Source organism: Euprymna scolopes, chromosome 7 (genome assembly GCF_053919585.1).
Source record: "Euprymna scolopes isolate OS-2025 chromosome 7, ASM5391958v1, whole genome shotgun sequence".
Taxonomy (NCBI): domain Eukaryota; kingdom Metazoa; phylum Mollusca; class Cephalopoda; order Sepiida; family Sepiolidae; genus Euprymna; species Euprymna scolopes.
The window spans coordinates 82,717,494-82,739,742 of record NC_136488.1 but is presented as its reverse complement, the minus strand read 5'-3'; the positions used below and the strand labels follow the sequence as shown (position 1 = coordinate 82,739,742).

Sequence of the window (22,249 nt, the reverse complement as noted above, 5' to 3'; positions counted from 1 at the left end):
TTTGCCCGCATAACTCTAAAATGTCATCAGTATGCCCCCTCCCCCAGGTTTGAAAGTGTTTAAGATTTATACTAAGGAGTCACAAATTATCAAGCCTTAAAGCCTTTTGAGGATAAGCGTTAATGAGAAATAGATTATCAGTTGAATGATGAAGAATATTACGAGAGTATTAAAAATAATGAATGAAATGAACAAAATTCTGATTTATGACAACTATATATTGACGTTAGATTTGAAGACGAGTATGTTGCAACAAATAAGGAAACAATATTGTAAGAACATGTTCCACAAATGGAAATTCTGTTTAAGGTTAGGCACATGATGAAACAAAAGATATTACGAGTTCTTGTCTTACAAGAAAAAAAAAAAAAAAGATTGAAGCTATCAACGAAAATTGCAACAACCGTTTCTTGTAATAAAGTTTATAACAATGATAATTTTTTAAAAGTGTTTTTTTGTTAATGTTATAAACCTTTATTACATTAAACAAAAAAAAAAAAGAAAAAGTTGTTGCAGTTTTTATTAACAGTTACAACTGTTCTGCAACCATTATCGAATTTTCACCAGAATTTTAATAGATAGTACAATTTGTCTAAGTTTTATTAGTTTCAACATTGCAAATTCTTTTGAAAAAAAAAAAAAAAAATCTTAGTCGAACAGAGTTACATCAATGATTTTCTTCACAAAAGTCATCCAACTCTAATATAGGTAAAGGATTGCATCACAAATCATTTTGATATGTGAAAGTCAATCCTAAGAGCTTATTAAAGAGGCTTCTTTGAAGAGATAGCTAACCCTTATCCTCTAGTAGCCTTTGAACCTAGCAGTGACTGCCTCCACCCCCACCCTTTTAGTAAAAATAAACATTTATCAGCTGGATCCAAAACAAGGATCTGAGCGTTGGTGATGAAAAGAGAGAAGCTTCATTTTGAGAGTGTTAAAAATAATGAGCCACTTTCTTTCCCTCCATTGTACCAAATTATGACCAAGTAGGGGGGGGGAAAAAAAAAAAAAAAAAGAAAGCATTATATATAAGTAACGACCCTGGTGTCTAACTCTGTCCCGTAGGAAGGCATTGTAAATAGGTACAAGTATGATTTTTTTTTATGGCATATCAACCCAATTTATGTTATTTTAATGCTGCTAACTCCCATCCTCATAATTATTGTAATTTTATGTACAACTAGCAGAACTACCCATCATTGACTGGGTTAAAAAAAAAAAATAAAATGGACTGATTTATATAATATAAATAACTTTTAAATTGATGTTTATTTTCTACATACGTTTGGTATCTTATATTTTCTACATACGTTTGGTATCTTATATTTTCTACATACGTTTGGTATCTTATATTTTCTACATACGTTTGGTATCTTATAATCCCCTTTGTCTTATAGGCGTACAGGTAGGGGCCCCCACTTTATCATACTCATTTCAGATCTTTGACACCTCTTCTATCCTTGTATGTGGTCAGTTCAGTATAATAGTAAACCATATAGGAGTCTAGTCATGTACACAGATGTTGAGCTGTTATATAGATTCATAGAATACCCGTCCTAAGATAGGTAAAATTTATTTCCTCAAACAGAATAATTCTGCAGTACTTTTATGTTCCGTAACAAAAAATTTAAATCAAGATATAATGCTATTAAACCTTATGTCTAGAATGTTTACAATTTTGATTAAAAAAAAAAATCCATTACATTATTGGATTCAAGAAAATCTAAAAAAAATTAAGGGGTTTTAAGAAATTTAAATTCAGAAAATTTTGCTTCATTAGTGTTTAATGACTAGTGATCAAATTTAATACCAATCTGAAATATTTGAATTGTCTTCCGTTTTCCTTCTTTCCGGCTGACTACAATATGGTTGTTTTCAAGTCCAACGTATACAAGTTCCTGATGAGCCGTTCCATATAAGTTAACAAATTTGCCGAATTTCCATTACTAATGATTACTATATTGTCCAATTTCTACTGTATCCTCGAGTGGCCTCTTGGCCTCGATAATATGGTGATGCCTGTGTAAAAATTTCCAAATGAGACATTGCGCCTATATTATGCCCCTAAAAACCCTTTAAAATATCCCAAAGAAAGTTCAATTTGAAAAATATTTGATGGCTAATACCTATTGTTTAAATTTGGAGGGATCTGAATTTCATAAAGTGTGCCCACCACTCTACATAGAATTAAATATAGTCTAAAGTATCCATCCTTATGCCTAATAGCTGTGTTTCAAAAATCAATCATCAGTTAATTATTTCAGGAGTGAATCCTGTACATCTATATATCTATAAAAGTGAAAATGTCTGTGTGTGTGTGTGTGTGTGTGTGTGTGTGTGTACATTTCCCTACCAAATAATGCCGTTTATTTTCAGTCTAGAGACTTGATATTTGACACAGGAGTATTGAGATTTGGGAAAATCTTTTTAATCGGTTTTCGGCCAGAAATTTGGCTATCAAGGGGTCAAAGTTCAACGATTTCACCTTTAAAAACTAGCAACCTCCTCTACCAATTACAGGTCTAAACACCTGAAATTTTAAATGTAGGTTACTTGGACATGGATCAAACTTTTTAATTAAATTTGAGCGCAAAAAAATAAATGTTAAGGGGTCAAAATTGGGGTAAAAGTTAAAAAAATTTGACCTCTGCGATCTACCAAATTACTCAGCCAATTTCTCTGTTTCTTTGAAATTTTACATAAAGGGTATTCAGAGATAGGACAAGCTATCAGTTTGGGTCGAAAATTTTAGCTGCCAAGAGGTCAAAGTTCAAAAGATTTGACCTTTGTGGTGTCTAGCAAACTACTCAGTCAATTTTGGGTTTAAATATTTGAAATTTATACATAATGGATATTCAGACATACGGCAAAAATTTGGCTGCCAAAAGGTCATAGTTGAAAGAGTTGACCTTTGCAGATTCTACCAAATTCCTCCACCAATTTTGGGTCTAAAGACTTGATATTTTAAATGTAGGTAACTTGGACACGAGTAAAACTTTGAGATCAAAATAATAAATGTTAAGGGGTCAAAATTGAGGTCAAAGTTAAAAAAAAAATTGGCCTCTGCAGTCTCTGAAATTACTTGGACAACTTTTGGTTTAAACATTTGAAATCTTACATAAAGTGTATTCACACTTAGGGCAAGTTATGAACAGTACATAGGGCCAGAGCAAAGCCGGGCTGAACTGCTAGTACAAATATAAAAACACACCTAATTTTTTTTAAAGACAGTTATTGATACATAAATAAAAGAAACAGATGAATTTGAATTCGTTTTGCCAATTTTATAGTCAGCATAGATTATTAAGCTTTCCTCTATACAAATAAAAAATTGAAGTAAATATTTAACTGCCGATATGAGGTTGACAAATTTTTTTTGCATCATTCAATTTTCAAACAAACATTTCTCTGAATATATTAACGTTAAATATGATTAAAAATTTTTAGATTATATTTAAGACTGCTCTTTTTAACTTCTGGTTTCTGCTGTCCATTTGGCTGCATAATTAGACATTGTTAAGCGAATAAGAAAACCATTCTTAACAAGCGTAGGGGTTATCATGATATCTGAGAGGAAGATAAGCATTAGTCAGAAGGGACTATATCCTGCTTGTCACTGTAGTCTCAGAAATTAAAAAGCAGATAATCTTGACTATAACCAAAATTTCCCTCCAGATTCTTCTGGCGCAAATTTGCTTTAATGTTGTAAATTAGTAATCATTTCTATTAGCGACATAAATAATAAAGGAATTAGTTAAAAATAATTTTGTGCCCTATTTGTGTTTAAAAAATATTTTAAGTTGTGGAAATATCAAATTTGCCCATTTCTTTACCAACGTGTCACGTGATTTGTTACATGCCCGGTGAGATTTCAATAAGTTCCCTTACAACAAAATGGTAGTAATTGTGGCCTGGTAGACCAACACGAAACCTACCCTACCAGGTGTGCTGAAAACGAATATCACATTTAAAATTGGGCTGGTAACTAGTTTTCACGATACAGAAAATATACTTTTCCGCATGTTTCATGTAACAATGCAATGCAGCCACATTTATTCAAAACAGAAACTACGTAATGAAGAGTTAATCTTAAAAAAAAAAAAAGACGCATACGCTTGCATGTAAATTTTCTGCAAATAAGTAATTTTCTGGACATTAAGCAATGTAGTTCTTGATTTTATAAGTGGTGGTCATTGTTGTACGTGCATATTTAAAAAATTTTTTTATTTATTTTGCTGCATGCGCTTGTGCCTACAACAATGGTCACCACTTATAGGATTAAGATCAAGAATTACATTGCTTAATATCCGGAAAACTACTTATTTGCGGAAAATTTAAATGCGATATTCGTTTTTAGCATACCCGAAAACCTATTTAGTTTTAAAGGAAAATGTTAAGATGGAAACAACAATTTTACAAATATGAACAAATATGGCTGCCGTGTTATATTACTATATAAAACATGCAGAAAAATCTTCAGTATCATGGAAACTAGTTACCGGCCACAATTTTAAATGCGATATTCGTTTTCAGCACACCCGAAAGCCCCTAGAAAACAAATTTTTTAGGATAGGTTTTGTGTTGGTCTTCTAGGCCACAATTACTACCGCTTTGTTGTAAAGAAACTTAAGGAAATCTCACCGATCACGTGACTCATCACGTGACATGTGGGTAAAGAAATGGACAGTAAGTCAGGTAGCAATGAAGTAGAACATTATAACGAGAAAGTAAACCACTTTTATTAATTTTTTTTTCTTCTGCTTATAATACTTAAGTCTGTGATCTATAATTGTCGGAAAAAAGTTAAAGTTAAAAAAAAAAAAGGTTAAAAACGCCTTTTTAGAGTGTGAGCACTCTCGTACAGGTCTGCCTAATATTAAAAAAAAAACCCAAAAACTTTTCAGCTTTATTACATGTTGAAATTTTGCTCGATTCCAATATATTTTGTTCGGATTTTGTAAAATTAAATATGCACGGGGTGGGAGGAATGAACACGCAATAAAAAAAAAAAAAAAAATTCTACATATTTTATGAAAACTGTATTTTAGGTATAAATTAAAAAAATGATAAGCATAGAAATTTTCATGAAAATCTGACCATTTTTGCATGTCCACACGTCAGAATTTTGCCATCACATAGGAACGTTGTTTTTACGACGCCAATAATGTAAATGAAATTTTAGTTTCGCATTTTTATTATTTTTATACACTTCAAATAATTTAAAAAATATTGCTAGTTTATTTTAAGCTTTTAAATCGTACAAAGTTATATTAACGTTACATCGTGTTACATATGGGGTAGAAGTAAATCTGGTGCTTTTGAGGTACGTATTGAACAAGAACCAATTTCACAACTGTATTTCTTTGTAAATAATTTACGTCGGGAATTACGTTTGTAAATTTAGTTCTTGAAAAATTATTGAAAGGAAACGAACAAAAAACTTGGTACTCCTGCAGTATTTTACCCACCGATTTCACGATCTTAGCCGAGCGTTGATCGACATCCGTCGGAAAACGCCGGAACATGGCGAGCCCGCGAGCGGTACGATACTCTATCAGCCAATCAGGGCGCTTGAAACGAACGCGCAGCAGACGAATAATTTTCATTGAAATTACACACATAGCGTTTCATTTCAGTTATTTTATTGTTCAAAGTAAAAATACACAGCCTTTCATTTCAGCTATTAAATTTAGCGATAAAAAAACCCAAAAAAACCGGGAGCTGTTGGAAACATATTTATGCGAATTTATGTGGAGACAAAAATTTGGACACAACCCTTTTGTCTCCATAATAAATCAAATCGCGGAAGGCTACCCGGTTTGGGAAGGAGCTTCTTTCCACATCCTCTGAAAACCCTTTGCTCCCTACTTTGCCTCTACAGTCAGTAGAAAATCTTCCAGTCGGAACTAAAGATAAACAGTAATTGTTGTGTCCCCCCCCCTTACAAACATTACTGAAAAAAAAAAAAAACAAAAAAAAAAAAACATTGTTGTTACTGTTTAATAACGTTTTGTTAAAAAAAAAAAAAAAAAAACATTGAAGTGTTTATTACTGTTGCTTATCCCCCCCCCCCCCAAAAAAAGCTATCGGAAAACAAAATGAACCAAAAAAAAAAAAATATATATATTCAACAAAATAAATTTATTTTACTTTAAAAAAAACTTACGGTAAGTGTTTGTGATTTATTTTATCCAAATTTTTTGTATTAATTTTATCCATTTTGTTGTGTGTGTGTGTAATATCTTTTCCTTGTAATGTTGCTATTCACATACTTTTAGCGTTCTTCTTGCACCGTAGCTCCGAATTCTCGGCTTTCGTCGGCGTTAACGCCGAAAGCGTTCGTCAACGCTCGGCTAAGATCGTGAAATCGGTGGGTAAAATACTGCAGGAGTACCCCCAGGCCCAACATTAATAGTTCGCGTATAATGGGCTTATTCGGCATTCAAATTAAACTGATCCAAGGGAAATTACTCAAGTCTCAAATTACGAGTTATTCCCCTTTTTATTCATTTTATAACTTGGTAAAAAAAACAAACAGTATTTCTTTGTCAAATTAGAGTTGTCATTACTAACGAGTCATTATTTATCAAGGTCAAAGCCAATCGAGGATAAATGTTTATATCAGCTATTGAACTATACTATGAGAGTTTAAAAGATAAGCAGAAATGACAACATTTAATTACTTAAAAGGATGGCTTGACAAATATATGACATTGGACTTGAAGACGAACATACTTTGGTAGGTTCTTGGAAAAGAAACTGATCACGGAAACTCCGTTTGGTTTTATGCACACAGAGAAAGATAGCAAAGTTTTACAGTAGAAAGTTTAGTTCCTGTGAATGTTTTACAAGAAAACCAGAGATTGGTGTTTAGTCAAGCACCTACCATGGAAAAGTGATAGAATAAAAAGCCTTCCTAAAACACCACCACAAAAAAGACTGGTAATTATGTATTTTTGGTACTGCACTGAAATAACATTATTTCGAAAGCCCTCAACATGAGGGAGGGGAGAGTGTTTTGTAACTAGTCTGTGCTTCCACCTAACAATTTGATTTACAAAAAAATAAATTGTGAAACTTCTATTTAACCTGAAAACTATTTAAAACTAGCGCGGTACCAAACATACATAAGCACCAAAAGACTTCCTAAGGATAAAAAAAAAAAAAAAAAAAAAAAAAATGAAGCCAGTTTAAACTAACGGATATTTTCTAAAAAAGTCTAAGATTGGTACAAGAATAGGGGAAGAATGTTCAGAAGGTTATTTTGTTAATTATATTGTTAGTTTTGTTATTTTTTTTTTTTTTGTTAATTATATTATCAATTTTCTTAATTTCTAAAGAAATAGTCTATATGTGTTCTTAAATTATAACAATTGTGTATAATTTTTTGTTAAAGTTAATTTATTCATCTACCTAACATGCAGGTGTCTAGCTTGCTTTAATCATTTGTGAAAATTTAATTTCATAAGCAAAGGAGAGCCTTGGTTTTAACAGATAATGATGAAAAAAATAGAAAAGACTAATCACATATACAAATTGATTTTTTTATCAGAAAAGTAGGAGTCTTAATCTTAACTGAATAAAGGAAAAAAATTCTTTATATAGACAAAGATTTCCTTTATCTTCTCACCAATTAGATTTTTCTATTTCTTATCAATTAGTTTTGTTTCAATGAGATCAAGTAATGAATAAGAATTAAATTGCAAAACAATAGTTTTTATTTGTTTGCCATAAACCTATATTTTAATAAGCATTTTAACTTCCTTCCACAGGTCAAAATTATACAGAAAATGTTATAGAGTAAAATTATTTAAACAAAAGTTTAATAGAACAAATTACTTTTTTTTTTTTAACGAAGGTTGTTTAAGAAAAAATATCTGAAGAAATTAGAATACCTTCACGTATCAGCATAAAATTTGTTGTATATTTAAAATTACACTTATTAAAAAAAAAAACAAAAAAAAAAAACACAGAAAATCTTTGCTGTACATACATTTCGTGATTAAATTTTAATTAATGAATAACATTTAACATTAATTACTCCGTTACCTTGCTAGAATTTTGAAAATAGACACATTAAATATCAAACTTGGATAACAAATTCTTTTATTATGACATCTCTTTGATAAATTAAATATATGGAATTTCTGGTGGTGAGATTTTCAATAAGTCAACAGATATCTTTTTAGCTGCTAAAACTTCATCACTGTTCCTAGAAAATTTCATTTTGAAAGGATTGTAACCATAACCCTGATTAAATATAAATTTTCTAAAGAAAAAGAAATCTTGCACGGAAATAAAATATCCCCTATTGAAATATCTACTTCCCTTTGTTTATTTAAAGTTACCTGTCTGTCTATTTATAGGAATTCGTCATGTTACGTCTGATGATACATGTTATTGGTCTAATAACCACTCAAAAATAATCAACAGGTAAAGTATAACCTTTAATAGATTTGTTTAATTTACAAAATAAATATCAATGGAAAAGTCATTGGATGTGTTATGATTAAAGTTTGTGATGGAGAATTATTTGTTTACTTCTCTCTTCTTCAGTCCAAGGGAAATAACCATTTTTTTTAGGTGTATCTATTGTTAATTGTCAAATTTATCCATTAGATCATTGTGGTTCTTATTTGGTATGTAAGCATCAAATTACACAAGTATTTTCCATAAGAAATTGGCATTGCCTCCAGTAAAAGACCTTAGTTGCATGATTGCCTTACCCGTTGTAAAGATGGTCATGTCTTGAATCAGGGCTCTACAAACTTATCTTTAGTTGACCTTTGACAACTAAATATTTTCGTTTACTAGCCAAATAGAAAAGTTACTAGCCAAGCCAACATGATTTTTAGAATATGACAGCTTCGTTCTGTGACGAGTATGTACAGCAAAGATTTTCTGTGTTTTTTTTTTTTTTTTTTTTTAATAAGTGTAATTTTAAATATACAACAAATTTTATGCTGATACTTGAAGGTATTCTAATTTCTTCAGATATATTTTTTTTAAACAGCCTTCATTAAAAAAAAGTAATTTGTTCTATTAAACTTTTGTTTAAATAATTTTACTTTTTTTTCTTACAAAACGAACAAAGTTGAAAAGATATTTTTCGCTCAGCAGTGAGCTTACGAAGATTGTCAGTGAAAGAAATACAATCGCCAAAAGATAAGCGTTTCATTATTTCTAGTTGCCACTTTGAAAAATCACTTGCAAATGAGACTGTTTCACTCGCAATGTAGAGCCCTGTGAATGCATCCAAATCTATTTTTAGTTCTAAAATTGTATTATATAATTGACTAGATTTTTTAGTCCATTAAAACCGGGCAAAACTTATAACCCATCAACTTAGAATGGGTGCTTCACCGCTTTTTTGAATAAAGAGTAACTTGCTCTCATTCTGTCAGCTATGACTAGATAGAAATTCTTTGTATTGCCTGTATTGAGGATTGAACCTTCAACCTCTAGAACTGATTATTAGTTAACACTTATATTTGAAAATAATTTTTTTTCCACGGACAACTCTAGTATGAATTTTAGGAGCTTTAAACCCATTCTTATTTTAGGGGTGTAGTTATACTATTTACAATATATATATATGAGCAGCATGTTCCCTCCTCTCTGACATATTTTACATCTCCAAAGAATAGGTTTACTTTTAAAAATACATAACCACATAACTCATGAGAAATATAATATAGGATTGCATTAAAACTTCAAATGTAGTCTGCAATCTGCAGTGATTGTTTGGGTTGCCATTCTCCAATAGATTACAAAGGACAATTACAAAGAGCATTCATTTCTATCAACCACACAATTGTTTATGAAGTAAGAGTCAAAACTAATTGACTTTAAAAACAGACAATAAGAAATTCATTTACATAAAATAAATTGCAACATAAAATAAACACCAACAGGAGATGCAAAAAAAAAAAAAAAAAAAAAAAAAAAATGCAAAATACTTAAAATAAATGAAATAAAAAATTATTTCTAGTTTACAGAAGTTGGGTAGGAGGGGAGAATATTTATAAAAACATTTTACCTTTCATTGGAATAATTTAAATTCAAAATTTAAATACATGACTCATGATATTTGTGAAATCAAAGATTTTTTTATCAATATGCTGTTAGAGTAATATTGATATTTATAGATTAACACATTGGCTACCAAATTAATTCTCTTGTAAATACGAATGGTGTGTTTAAGTACAAAGCACTTTATATGCAATGTATACAATTTCTGTGTCACAAGGTTTGAGTAGCCTCATTATTTTGAATGACAAAGTAACATCAATAATATAGAATGCATATTATATCACTAAATAGAGATTTTATATAAGAAATCTTTGGTATCAACTATACGAATCAGATCCAAACTGACGTTTAGAAGCTCAAAATTCATTATCCAGTAAACAGATATTATTCATATATGTTGAAAGATTTAACATATTTAAAACCTATTTCTGAATTAAAAACGTCAAAACAGACAAGAGTTCCAGAAAGGTTGCACATTAAGAGGTTTGTCCCTCATTCAGAGCCTATTTTTGACAGTTTTTTTATAGCCATAAAATGTTTCAATCATAGTCATTTGTTTTCCTAGTTTTGCATATAAATTACAAAATATCCAATATTTTCCCAAAACCTCTGACCTTGATGGAAAGGAGACTAAAACTTGCTACTATGGTTTCAAATCATCTGAAATAACAGCAAGGGAAGACTTGATTCCAAATATGTCTCATAAGTTATATCTCCCCTCTTTGATTTTCATACATAAAGTAAATTTCACAGTGTAAGGATTATTTGATACTGGAGATATTCATAATCATATCCTATTTCCAAAAGAGGGGAGATATACCATGAGAAATATTTGGAAATGAAGTCTCCCCTTGCTGTTATTTCAGATCATTTGAAACCATAGCAGCAAGTTTAAGACACCCCTCCATCAAGGCCAGAGGTTTTGAGGATATATAATTATATATATATATATATATATATATATATATATATATATATATATATATACACACACACACAAGCTCCAAGTTGTGAGTTTAAAACAAATTTCCACAAATAACCAAACTTGGGAATACTTCATTGTGTGTGTGTGTGTGTGTGTGTGTGTGTGTGTATATATAGCGCGTCAGGGTATGTTGAAAAAAAAAAAAATATCAATAAAGTGCTCGGTTGTAAGAATGTGAGAGCTAAAATACAATATATATACACACATTTGTAGTTCAAAAGGATCTGTAATTTTTCCCCCCAAATATTAGCATATAAAATTGAAAGTTTTATTTTATTGGAAATTTTATTTTAGAAAAATAATATTTATATTTAGAAAAGCAAAAGTTTTGATTTGCATATATTTAATGAAATAAATTCAAGAAATAAATTGAAGAAACGAGAGAATCTAATGGTAGCTAATATGTTAAACTAAACTTAAGTGATACGTTCATTAGAAACATTGGTTACAGAATAGTGAAGATGTGACAAAAAAAAAAAAAAAAAGGAAAAGTCATTAAATTCAGTCGCTTACAAGTCCAATATGGAGGCGTCCTCCAGTGTTCGTTATCCATGATAGTACACTCCAGACCATCCTTTTTACAAGTTAGCCCATGAAGTTGAGAAAGATAATCAATGGAACGTGGCCGTTGTCGGGTCTTACCCCTTGTTGTGGCTAGGAAGAAGACAAAAAGAAGTTCGAATAGTCAAGCCTCAGTTAATCATGCTGGATGAATGGTAAGAGATCTTTAGCAGTGAAAATGATGGCCTTTGACTTAGTTTAATAGTAGAATTGCAGTTTACAGCTCAACTTAAGTATCCTTAGCATTCAATTAAAATGTGAAAGGGAGAGGAGATTAAACGCTACAAATAGTTACAGGATTTCTAGTTAGGGTTGCTTAACTTGGCTTAACTTTGATTCTTCAGCCACAACTACTTTTACATAAAAAACAGTTGAAGGTTATTAGTAAGTAGGATTTACATTTTTTTTTCTTAAAGAAAAAAAAAGAAAAAAAAAAAGGAGTTTGATTTTCTAAAGAGAAATAAATTTTGTTTTTATAATCGAAATCGCTGTGATATACTGTACGAGTCACAGGTGAAAATTGCATTCCAATTAGAAACTCTTTGATATACTTATGTATCATGCAAAAATAAGTATTCTCACCCAAAACAAGGAAAAATTATTGAGTAAAATTTTAAACAAAGATAAAAAAGTTTTCATATTTAGATGATCCACAATTCATTATTACTTGGTTAAATAACAGACCGACTTATCTCCCCCTGCTTAATAGAATTTCTGCTCTTATCAATGACAGATCGGCAAAACACAATAAAACTGATTTTTTATTTTTTTTATTTTTAATTAAAATTCTACTCAATTTTCTAGTATAGACACTTATTTTTATCGGATATGTAAGTATATCAGAGTTTTTCTGTTAATTTATTTGGAATGAGATTTTCATTTGAGTAAATGTGATTTTTGTCTGTGCCCCACCATACTGTATAAGCACAAAAATCACTCCAGCCAAGGCATGAAGCCACTTGATGTAAGGAGTTAAGAATGAAAGATGATTATTGCAAAGACAAGAGATGCTTATTCGCCTTAGACCAAAGCTTATAGATAGGAGGAAAACAGTCAGCAGGATGAGAGTTGTACAAGCCGGTAGGTCTTGAAAAGAAGCTACTGAAATAGGAAGCTGTGTTATAATGCTATAATAATGCAAGGATAAAGTAAAAGAGTTAGAATGCAGCATTAGGGCTGAAAGAGTAAACCAATTTTAGGTTGCCACAAATGGGCAGATTTTAGTGAATATATTACAAGTACTTGCATGTGGAAGTGTTTTTTTTATCATCGTTTTTTTTTTTTTTTTTTGCTTTTTTAAGTTTTGTTTTTTATTAAACTCAAATGTAAGTTCTAATTTTGGATTATTAAGTTGTATGTATTTGTTTATTTTATCCAATGTGAAAGATAAATGGGTCAGAGTAGATTTTGGGGAGAAATTAAATAAAACCAGAAGACAATATAAAAAAAATGTCCATTAAAAAAAACAAAAAAAACACAACATAATAAGCAAATAAGCATCCAAACCAATTAAATGCAAAGGAATAACAATTATAATGAAAAAAAAAAAAGAAAAAAAAAAGCGTCACAATTTGCTAATTTAAAATTAAATTGTATAATGAATCGTTTTCAAAATTTTTTACCTTGATATTTAACAATTTTCGGTTAAAATCAAGTTCTTTGTTGACATTCTTTGTCAGCTGATCGTTCTGCTTCATGAAGATATTTGAATCTCAATCATAACTTTAAGTAAACTTTTTTTTAATTCAGAGAAAAAATTTTGAACAAATCAAACAACCTCTTAGAATTTTTGCTAGCAAATTTTCAAGATATTTTTTATGCAATTAATCAATATAAAAAAAGAAGAAAGAAACATCTTTCTTACCCTTTCAAAAGACGTGTGTGTGTGTGTGTGTGTGTGTGTGTGTGTGTGTGTGTGGGGAGGGGTTTCTTGTCTCCAATGTTAACTCTATGTCACTTACAATCAGAGTTGCGGAGTTGAACTCGTAAGAATGAATTAGATTTAAAAAAAAAAAATTTTTTAATTTTTTTTTTAATCCCCAAAGAATCAATAGTTTGAATAATCAAAGACTTTAAAGAATTAGATATTTTTAAATTCTAAGAGTCAAAATCGAACTTTATACTTTCTGACTCTGCAACATTACTACTACTGACCCCCCCCCCCCCACCACCACCTTTTTTAAATTACATTTTCACCCCAAACAAGGCACAGTGCCACTTAAGGGGGCTATTATCAGGGACATAAGTTGCAGGGATACTATGTAGAGATTTTGAAGTAAGTTTAATTTTATAATGAATTATGGTTGGGAATCTTCATAACTTGTAAAAGTTCAGATTATTTTGATAATTGTGAACTTTGGAAATACTAAAAAAAAAAATAAAAATTACTTAAAAAAGAATAAAAATTAAAAACTTTGGAAGGAGGGATGATTTAGTCCTCACATTTCATGAGTGATGTTTCTGACAAAATGTAAAGAATTGCTGTTTTCTGGGTTGGAATCTATCTATCTAACATTTATCAGTAACTACTTTCTATTTTTAAAGTAGTATTCTTTTTAGCACCTTATGTCAAGTGGTGTCATACCTTGTCTGGAGCGATTTCTATATTAAAAAAAAAAAAAAAAAAAAAAAAAAAAAAAAAAAGCTTCCCCTCCCTTGCTAATTGTTTAATGCAATTGTTTTGTGAAAGGAGTTCACAACTAAAATATTGACCAAATACGTAGACGTAGAAATTAAATCGAAGCCTCATGCAAAAATACATGCATCCGGATTGAAAAAAAAAAAAAAATTAAGCAAAGATGAAAAAAAAAAAAAGTACTTACCTGAAACCAATAAACTAAGGCATTTCATATTTGTACATATGTTATTACTTTTCACACATTTTAAAAAATGAGATCATCCAATCAATAAAGATGGTGACTGATGATCAATCCAATGTTGTTAAAATTCAGACTCAATATATTTTAAAATGAATTGTTTCCAAATCAAATGAGATTGTTCCATCGACTAAGACAACATGATTTTTTTAATACATTCCAAAAAGTCGCATTGGTTTTGATTTTTTTAAGAATATTTAACTGACAATTATTTTTACAGTAAGAAGATGGAATATTTATTTTAAAAAGAGTTAAATTGCCACAATTTGAAATAAATAAAAAAGAGACATAGCTGACAATGACAATTATTTTTATAAAAGTAATTTTCTTTTTAATACTATTCACCCTGACAGACATTTAAAAATGGTAAAGCATACAAAGAAGCAGTAAAATGATAAAGCTTACAAACGTCTTAGTGTAACAGAACCGCTAGTGCTTATAGCAGCAGCAGCCGAATGGCATATATGCAAATGTTTGAGCCAGTGCGCTATGTGACGTCACAATGGAGGAAGAAAAGGGAAAAGAAAAAGGAAAGAAAAAGAAAACATGGACAGAAAGTGACAACACATGTAGGTAGTAGAAGATTGGAAAAAGTGTGTGCTGACGCAAGATGGACATGTGGCCCATAGCAGCAAAAGACTTAAACCAATGTTGAGACAGCAGGGTTTTGTAAAGTACATGACAGATGAGATGAACTAAGAGACTTAAAACAATATGCAATGCGTTGTTGGAAAGTACCGGTAATAAATGTATTTTGTTAAACCGGAAAAAAAAGAAAAGCCGAGTCGAATTTCTCCTTTTCCTTTTTGTTCTATTGCAACTGTCTCAGACAAAATGTGTGGGTCCAATTGTTAAAATGTAACAACACCATCACCCAAGATTAATGACAATGTTACATTAGCAAATATCTTTTGTTGTAATTATATTTTCGAGGGGAAAGTAAAGATGACAAATGTAAATTAGTCAATTTAAATCAAACAAACTCAAGGTAAGCAGATAAGTGACCATTTGAAAACTTTTTGGTCTCCCGACAAAAGGAGGGTGGACCTATAAATTCACCCTTGTCCGTACATCCATTCATCTGTCTGCGCTTTTCTCAATAACTACGCCTTGGAATTTTTTGAAATTTTGCACAAACATTAAACATGATATGAGTAAAAGGAGTAACAGAATGGATTAACTGGGAAAACTTTCGTTGCCTCCCCTAGAGGTGTCTTTTGGGTTAAAATGGCTAACGTTGATACTTTTGTGCTTATTAAAAAAAATTGATGTCTTGGATTTTTATAAAACTTTCTAAAAAGTTGTAACTAACTGATTTCTATATAATTTTGTTCATCTGTACTTCGTGATAACTCTTGGGTATACCCCAAGGGTTCTTTTTGGGCTAATAAAAACACTCCATTTTTGGGACTATTTTACCATGTTTGTCCAAAATTTTCTGTGTATGTCTATTTAGTAGTTTTGCATGGTGCTGAACTCAAATTTAAATATGTTAAGGCCTTGGGGATTTGGGGGCTAAATGGGTGGGGTGCACTCTCGGGGAACCATGCTCGCTTCACTTTTTCACTCCAAACAAGGCATATTACCACTTTAAATGTAAGTGGCTATTATTTGGGATCGTGTCTAACAGGGGATTGTGAGGGAGTTGAGCAGGTTTGACTTATTTGTCAGAGGGGAAAAGTCGGTTTAAGGGGGGGGGAGGACAAAACAAAACACACACACACTGACTAATGACAAAAATATTGCTAACCTTCCACATCCAAATAAACATACGATTCTTGCCTTGATTTAATCAACCAAAGCCGGTAAATAACATCTGCTATGATTAAAAAAATGTTATCAGTATAAAGCTAGTCGGAGCATAAACTGATCTTCACACTAAAACAAATGGGTAGAGACATTAGTTTCTAGATTGAACACACTGATACTATGGATCCCAGCCAGAAGGGCTAATCCATATCTATATTACAATAGAAAAATGCAAACATGAAATGTAATATGGTTAAAATTAAACATGGAAAAGTAGAGGACTAGTTGTTAAAACTGGAAAAGAAAAGGACAAGATATTCTAGTAAAACAAATTTATAACTTAAAATATTGCAACATTAAGAATTGATTATCTAATGTTATAAATTGAATTAAAAAAAAATTCTTAATGCTGCAATATTTTAAGTTATGAATTTATTATATTTTTTACTAGAATATCTTCCCCTTTTCTTTTCCAGTTTTAACAGCTAGTTCTTTACTTTTCCATGTTTAAGCTTAACCATATTACTTTTCACATGTAATCCATGATTTTTCCAGGCTTCCAATAAATTCACTTGTTCTTTATTTAATTTCAGTCTTATTTATTTGCCCTAATAAACACATGTAATAACAACGTACGGCACTTGTCTCCTTTGAATAAAATCCCCCAATTATCTCTTTCATACTTTCATTCTGTTTCAATTGTTACTTCTCTTTCCGTGACAGCAGTGAATTAGTAACAACAGTAGTTGCTGAAGCGACGTGGTTTCTATTAAAACCAGTCATAAAAAAAACAAAAAAAACGCCCCCTCTTTTTTTTTTTTTTTTTTTTTTTTTACAATTTTAAATACCAGTAAATTCATAACTTTTACTGAATGAAAATTGAAAATCTTTTTTCACAATATAGCTGTTTTATATTATCTCTATATAAATAAAATGAACTCATTTTTTCCCCGTCTGATTTTGACCTTAATAGGATTAAAAATCAAGATATTTCATGCAAATATAATATGCACAAACGGCAGAACAATATCTGAGGTGTGTTATAGGCTTATTATTTCTCAAATTCCTCGATAATCTTAGATTTCTATACTTTTTCTGCTGAGAAGTCATGGCCAAAATCGGTTAAGATCAATGGAAGTGGTAAAATATTTTCTCTCTAATAAATTCCTCCTCCCCCTGCCACCACTTAACACCATTTGGGGATCGTTCACAAGGAAAAGTTGAGAAGAGAACACCGGTTTGGCTTCGTAGTTCTTTCATGTGAAGTTATTTAAAATCACTAAACTAAGCTGCAGTGCTCTGTGGCGTAGTGGTTAGCGTACTGGACAATTCACATATTTTCATGTTCGCGCCGACCTACCGTAGTCTTTTTTTTTTTTTTTTCCTAAACAACTGGAATGGACTTTTCTTGGTGGCCGAACTGTTAACGTTGCAGATGTTTTTTTTTTTTTTTGTTTTTTTTTCACACTTTATTTTCCTACTTTTACTCATGACTCCGGGTTTGATCCTTCCTACTTACCTACCATAACATTTTTTAAAACTCCCCCCCCCCGTCCCGGAAACAAACACTTGGGCAACGCCGGGTACCCCCCCCCGCTAGTTTATTATATACAAGAATCGTATTTATTACCCTCTCACCAATGTGAGAAGGTCAGAAGGTGGGGACTGAAAAGCTAGTGCACAAGAGGTGTATTGGCTCACAAAAATACCCAAGTAGGCCTATCAGCAGCTCCCAGTAGTTTCTGATCTTCAAATTATTGACATAAAACCCGTCTCATTCCAGCAAAGATATGACATTGATTAATTATGGGAGTGAGGGAGGATGGGTGCAAAATCTGGAACAAATCTAATTGCCAACCTAGATTTTTAGCCCCCCCCCCCTCCCGGTCTCCATTAATACAGTGATTAAACTCGGAATATACTATGGCTTGTGTTAATTACCAAAAAGCCTAGGAAAATGAAGTTGGGATTGTAAAGTCTTAAATAGAAGACTTCTTTTTGTACATGAAGTTACCACTTATCAAGGCCCAGAGGCCTCTCAAGGATAAGGGTTATTGTGTGTACAGTAATCAATGGGACAATATCGTAGTAATCGTTAGTAATGCAGATTTGATAAAGGGTCTTACTTAAGGGGGTGGTTTATTAGGAATTTGTTTATGTTGGACTTGAATACATCCAAGCTGTAGTCAGGTGGGAAACAGGCAAACGGAAGAGAGTTCCACAGGCGTGCACTTCTAAGAAAAAAGCTTTGTTCATGGAATCTATGTTTTGATTTAGGCACAGATAAAGAGTGGGGAAAATTACTGACAGTGGTTTCAGCTAGACAGGTGTTTTTCGTGAAAGATTGGCGAGTGGGGACCAGAGATTGGAGCTCTGGCAAGCACTTCCCATGGAAATAACGATAAAACAACGACAGACCTGCAATTATATTGAAATAGACAACAAAAAAAGCAACTAATACTTTTCCTAATATTGACTAGTTTATATTTTGCCTGGCTTTCAGATTTGGAATCAAAGTGTAGTATCTGTTCTTTCATTGATCAGAAGACATTAACTGGGGCAATTTTTATTTTTGTCCTATTTTGGAGGGGGAGCTGGATATCCTTCACATAAAAATGACTGTCTAACTTCATAAAAAGCCATGCAAAAAGGAACAATATTGGGTAGAATTAAACAAAGTTATCTCTACAAAATCGATATTTGATTTTGCCTGGCTCATGAAGTACAGAATTTAAAAAAATATTTTATTCACAGAATGAAAGAAAAAAATTACAATCTATTTCATAAATTACCTACTATATCCAGACATACATCCTTCATTAAGAGAAACTTCATGGTAGACACTTATTTTCCATCTATGTTCATTAGTAATTCACATTACACCTCCAAACACCTAGAATAAGAAATTAACAATAAGAGGTTTATAAACTTACATCCCTAACCCCTCCTTTTACTATTTATTTACAAAAAAACATTCTATACCTCCCTTATTTATCTCCCATGATGGTAATGTGACACTAAGGTCAGAAAGTGAGATTGAAAAGCCAGTACTCTTCCGCTAGGATGCTATAGCCTGCAAAACATGCCTGGGTAGCCCCGTCAGCATTCCCCACTAGGGACCCCTAAGATGATTAGCAATAAACTCGTTCTCGAAGGGAGAAGACAAAACCTGGGAGGTGGACATCTCAAAACTGCACAGAACCATAGATACCTAGAGAGTTTATAATTATAATCTCATGCTATTGTTAAGCTTTTTTTTTTTTTTTTTTTTTTTTTTTTTTTTTTTTTACATAGGCATCACCACTTATCAAGACCCAGCAGAGACCACTCGAGAGTAAGGATTAAGAATGTACAGTAGTCCATTGGACAATATAGTAATCGTTAGTAATAGAAATTCGGTAAATTTGTTAAGTGGAACGACTCATCAAGTACTTTTTTACGTTGGACTTGAAGACAATCTGATTGTAGTCAGCTGGAAAGTAGGAAAATGGAAGACATTTACGTAGGTGTGCACTTCTAAGAAAGAAACTTTGTTCATGGAATCTACGTTTTGATTTAGGCACAGATAAAGAGTGGGGGGAATTATTGATAGTGTTTTCAGCTAGACAAGTGTTTCTTGTGAAGGTTTGGCAAAGGAGTACCATAGATTGAAGCTCGATCGAGCACTTGCCATGAAAATAATGATAAAGCATGAGACAAACTCGCAACGTCTCTTCTGTGAGATAGAGGTTGCAGGGAAGAGAAAAGGACATCTACTATGAGGCTATGAAGTCTATTTTGAACTCTATCAAGGCAGGACAAGTCCTTTCTAGCAGCTCCTGCCCAGATGTGGCCACAGTACTCCATCCTTGGACCTACCTGGCTCTTATATAGATAGAGAATTGCATCAGCAGTGAGATATCTACTGGAGCGATAGAAGGATCCCACCATTTTTCCAGCAGCCTTGGCAACAGATTTGATGTACGTATTCCATTTTAGATCAGGAGTAAATGTCAAGCTCAGAAGCTTGTCAAAACATGGAGCCTCCCCAAGACGAGAGCCATTCATTTCAATTGATGCCAGATGGGGACCAGAACGTTGATGATGTAAAGATAGCAGCTTAGTTTTACATGCATCAAAAGTAACCAGCCACCTCTTTCCCCATTGTACCACGTGCTCAAGATCAGGAGAGAGAGAATCGGAGAGAACTTGGTCGTTTACACTCTTAGATGTGCTACCATAGATGGTAGGATGGTAGTGTCATCAGCATATATGTTTACGAATGATGTAAGGATGTGATTTGGAAGATCATTAATGTAAATAAGGAAAAGAGTTGGGCCCAGGATAGACCCTTGAGAGACTCCAGCATTAACACTGTGAGCTGATTTTTGCCCATCAACTACTACTCTTATGAGCCTATCAGAGAGAAATGATTTAATAATTGAGAAGACATTTCCAGCTATACCTTAGCTGGAGATCTTGTGAAGTAAACTTTTATGCCATACCTTATCAAAGGTCTTTGATATGTCAAGAACAATTGCCCTAGAAAGGTTGCTTCCATCAAGAGATTCGCTAATCCTATGGGATATAACTGTACGCACATCTGTAGATCTAGCAGAACGGAAACCATATTGTTTGTCACTAAGAAGGTTATTTTTGCCGAGATGGTTGATTACTTCTCTATTTAACAGATTCCAGCAACTTAATCATGACGCACAGGAGACTTATTGGCCTGTACTGAGAGGGGGATGAGCGATGACCTGAATTCTTAAATACAGAGCATACTGATGAGATTTTCCAGAGTGATGGGAACCAATTCTCCTTAAGACAACGTTTTAAGAAAATAAAAAAAAGGAACTAATATACTTGAAAAAAAAAAAAAAAAAAAAAAAAAAAAAAAAAAAAAAAAATTGCTAACCCTCCATACCCAAATAAAACATACAATTCCTGCCTTGATTTAATCAACCAAACTTAAAGTAAGCAGGTAAGTGACATATCTGCTATGAAAAATTAAATTCTTAATATAAAGCTAGTCAGAGCATAAACTAGTCTTCAAGGAGAAAAAAAAAGAGCAATATTCGTTTCTAGATTGAATACATTGATACTCATCCCAGGCAAGAAAGGCTAATTTATAGGTATATAATCCATATTTTTCCCTTCCAACACAGGAAGATATGACAAAGTCGGAAGGTGGGGATTGAAAAACCAGTGTACAAGAGCAGGCGCACTATGGTTCGCAAAAGATGCCCAAACAGTCCTGTCAATGTTCTTTAGTAATTAGTGATTACACTGAAACTAACCCCTTCTTAAAGCAAGATGGCAAATCACGGGATAGTGTATCTCCTTATACTGCACAGATGTATACATCGTCCCAGCACAGCAAGACCATCACAATCAGAATGCCCTGTTGGATTGCTCTTGTATTAAAAACAATTTATTGATGGTCGTCCAAACCACACAATGGTACTAGATGGCATTACCCATTGAGACTTTGCTGAAGATGTAATAGCCTCTTAGATAGCAGTTCATTAAATGGAAAGAATGGTTGAGCTTAAATCTATATGTATCATGTGGCTGTGTTTTGTAGATAAGAAAAATATTCACACATTGAAATGTTGCTTGGTATTTGAATAACAAATCAGAAATTTCTGAAAGCAAAATAACTTTTTTGTGTGTCAAAAGCTCATGTGTTTAAAATATATAGTTTACTAAAAAACAAAATAAAACACACACACAAAGAATAAAAACAAAATAAAAAACCCAAAGAAACGGTTCAGGTGTGTTTCATAAATTTCTAAATTGTTATCGAAATACCAAACAATTTTTCAAAAAAGAACTATTTTATTTTTTTTTACATTTTTTAGTGGTCCCATTTATTTTTATTTTTTTTACTGATATTTCTATCTCTACTATTATATAGAAGTCACTGTGTGTGTGTGTGTGTGAATGTGAGAGAGAGAGAGAGAGAGAGAGTGAGAGAGTGAGAGAGTGAGAGAGAGTGAGAGAGTGAGAGAGAGAGTGAGAGAGTGAGAGTGAGAGATCAGAGAGAGATCCTCAGATTCCA

General features: G+C 32.1%; 1 protein-coding gene across 12 annotated transcripts in view; it reads right to left on the bottom strand.

Moving 5' to 3' along the window:
• LOC145279803 (extracellular sulfatase Sulf-1-like) overlaps window positions 1–22,249 on the bottom strand; it is a 274,221-nt gene that overhangs the window by 47,238 nt on the left and 204,734 nt on the right. For 7 of the 12 annotated variants that reach the window (XR_013868456.1, XR_013868455.1, XR_013868457.1 and 4 more), the window contains exon 16: window positions 11,534–11,674. The exons of the other annotated variants lie outside the window; for them this stretch is intronic. Coding sequence is in view for 4 of the 7 variants with exons in the window: in XM_080131146.1 (XP_079987272.1) it covers window positions 11,534–11,674 (141 nt within the window). In the remaining 3 variants the exon portion in view is untranslated. The remainder of the gene's footprint in view (window positions 1–11,533; window positions 11,675–22,249) is intronic. 12 annotated transcript variants of the gene reach the window in all.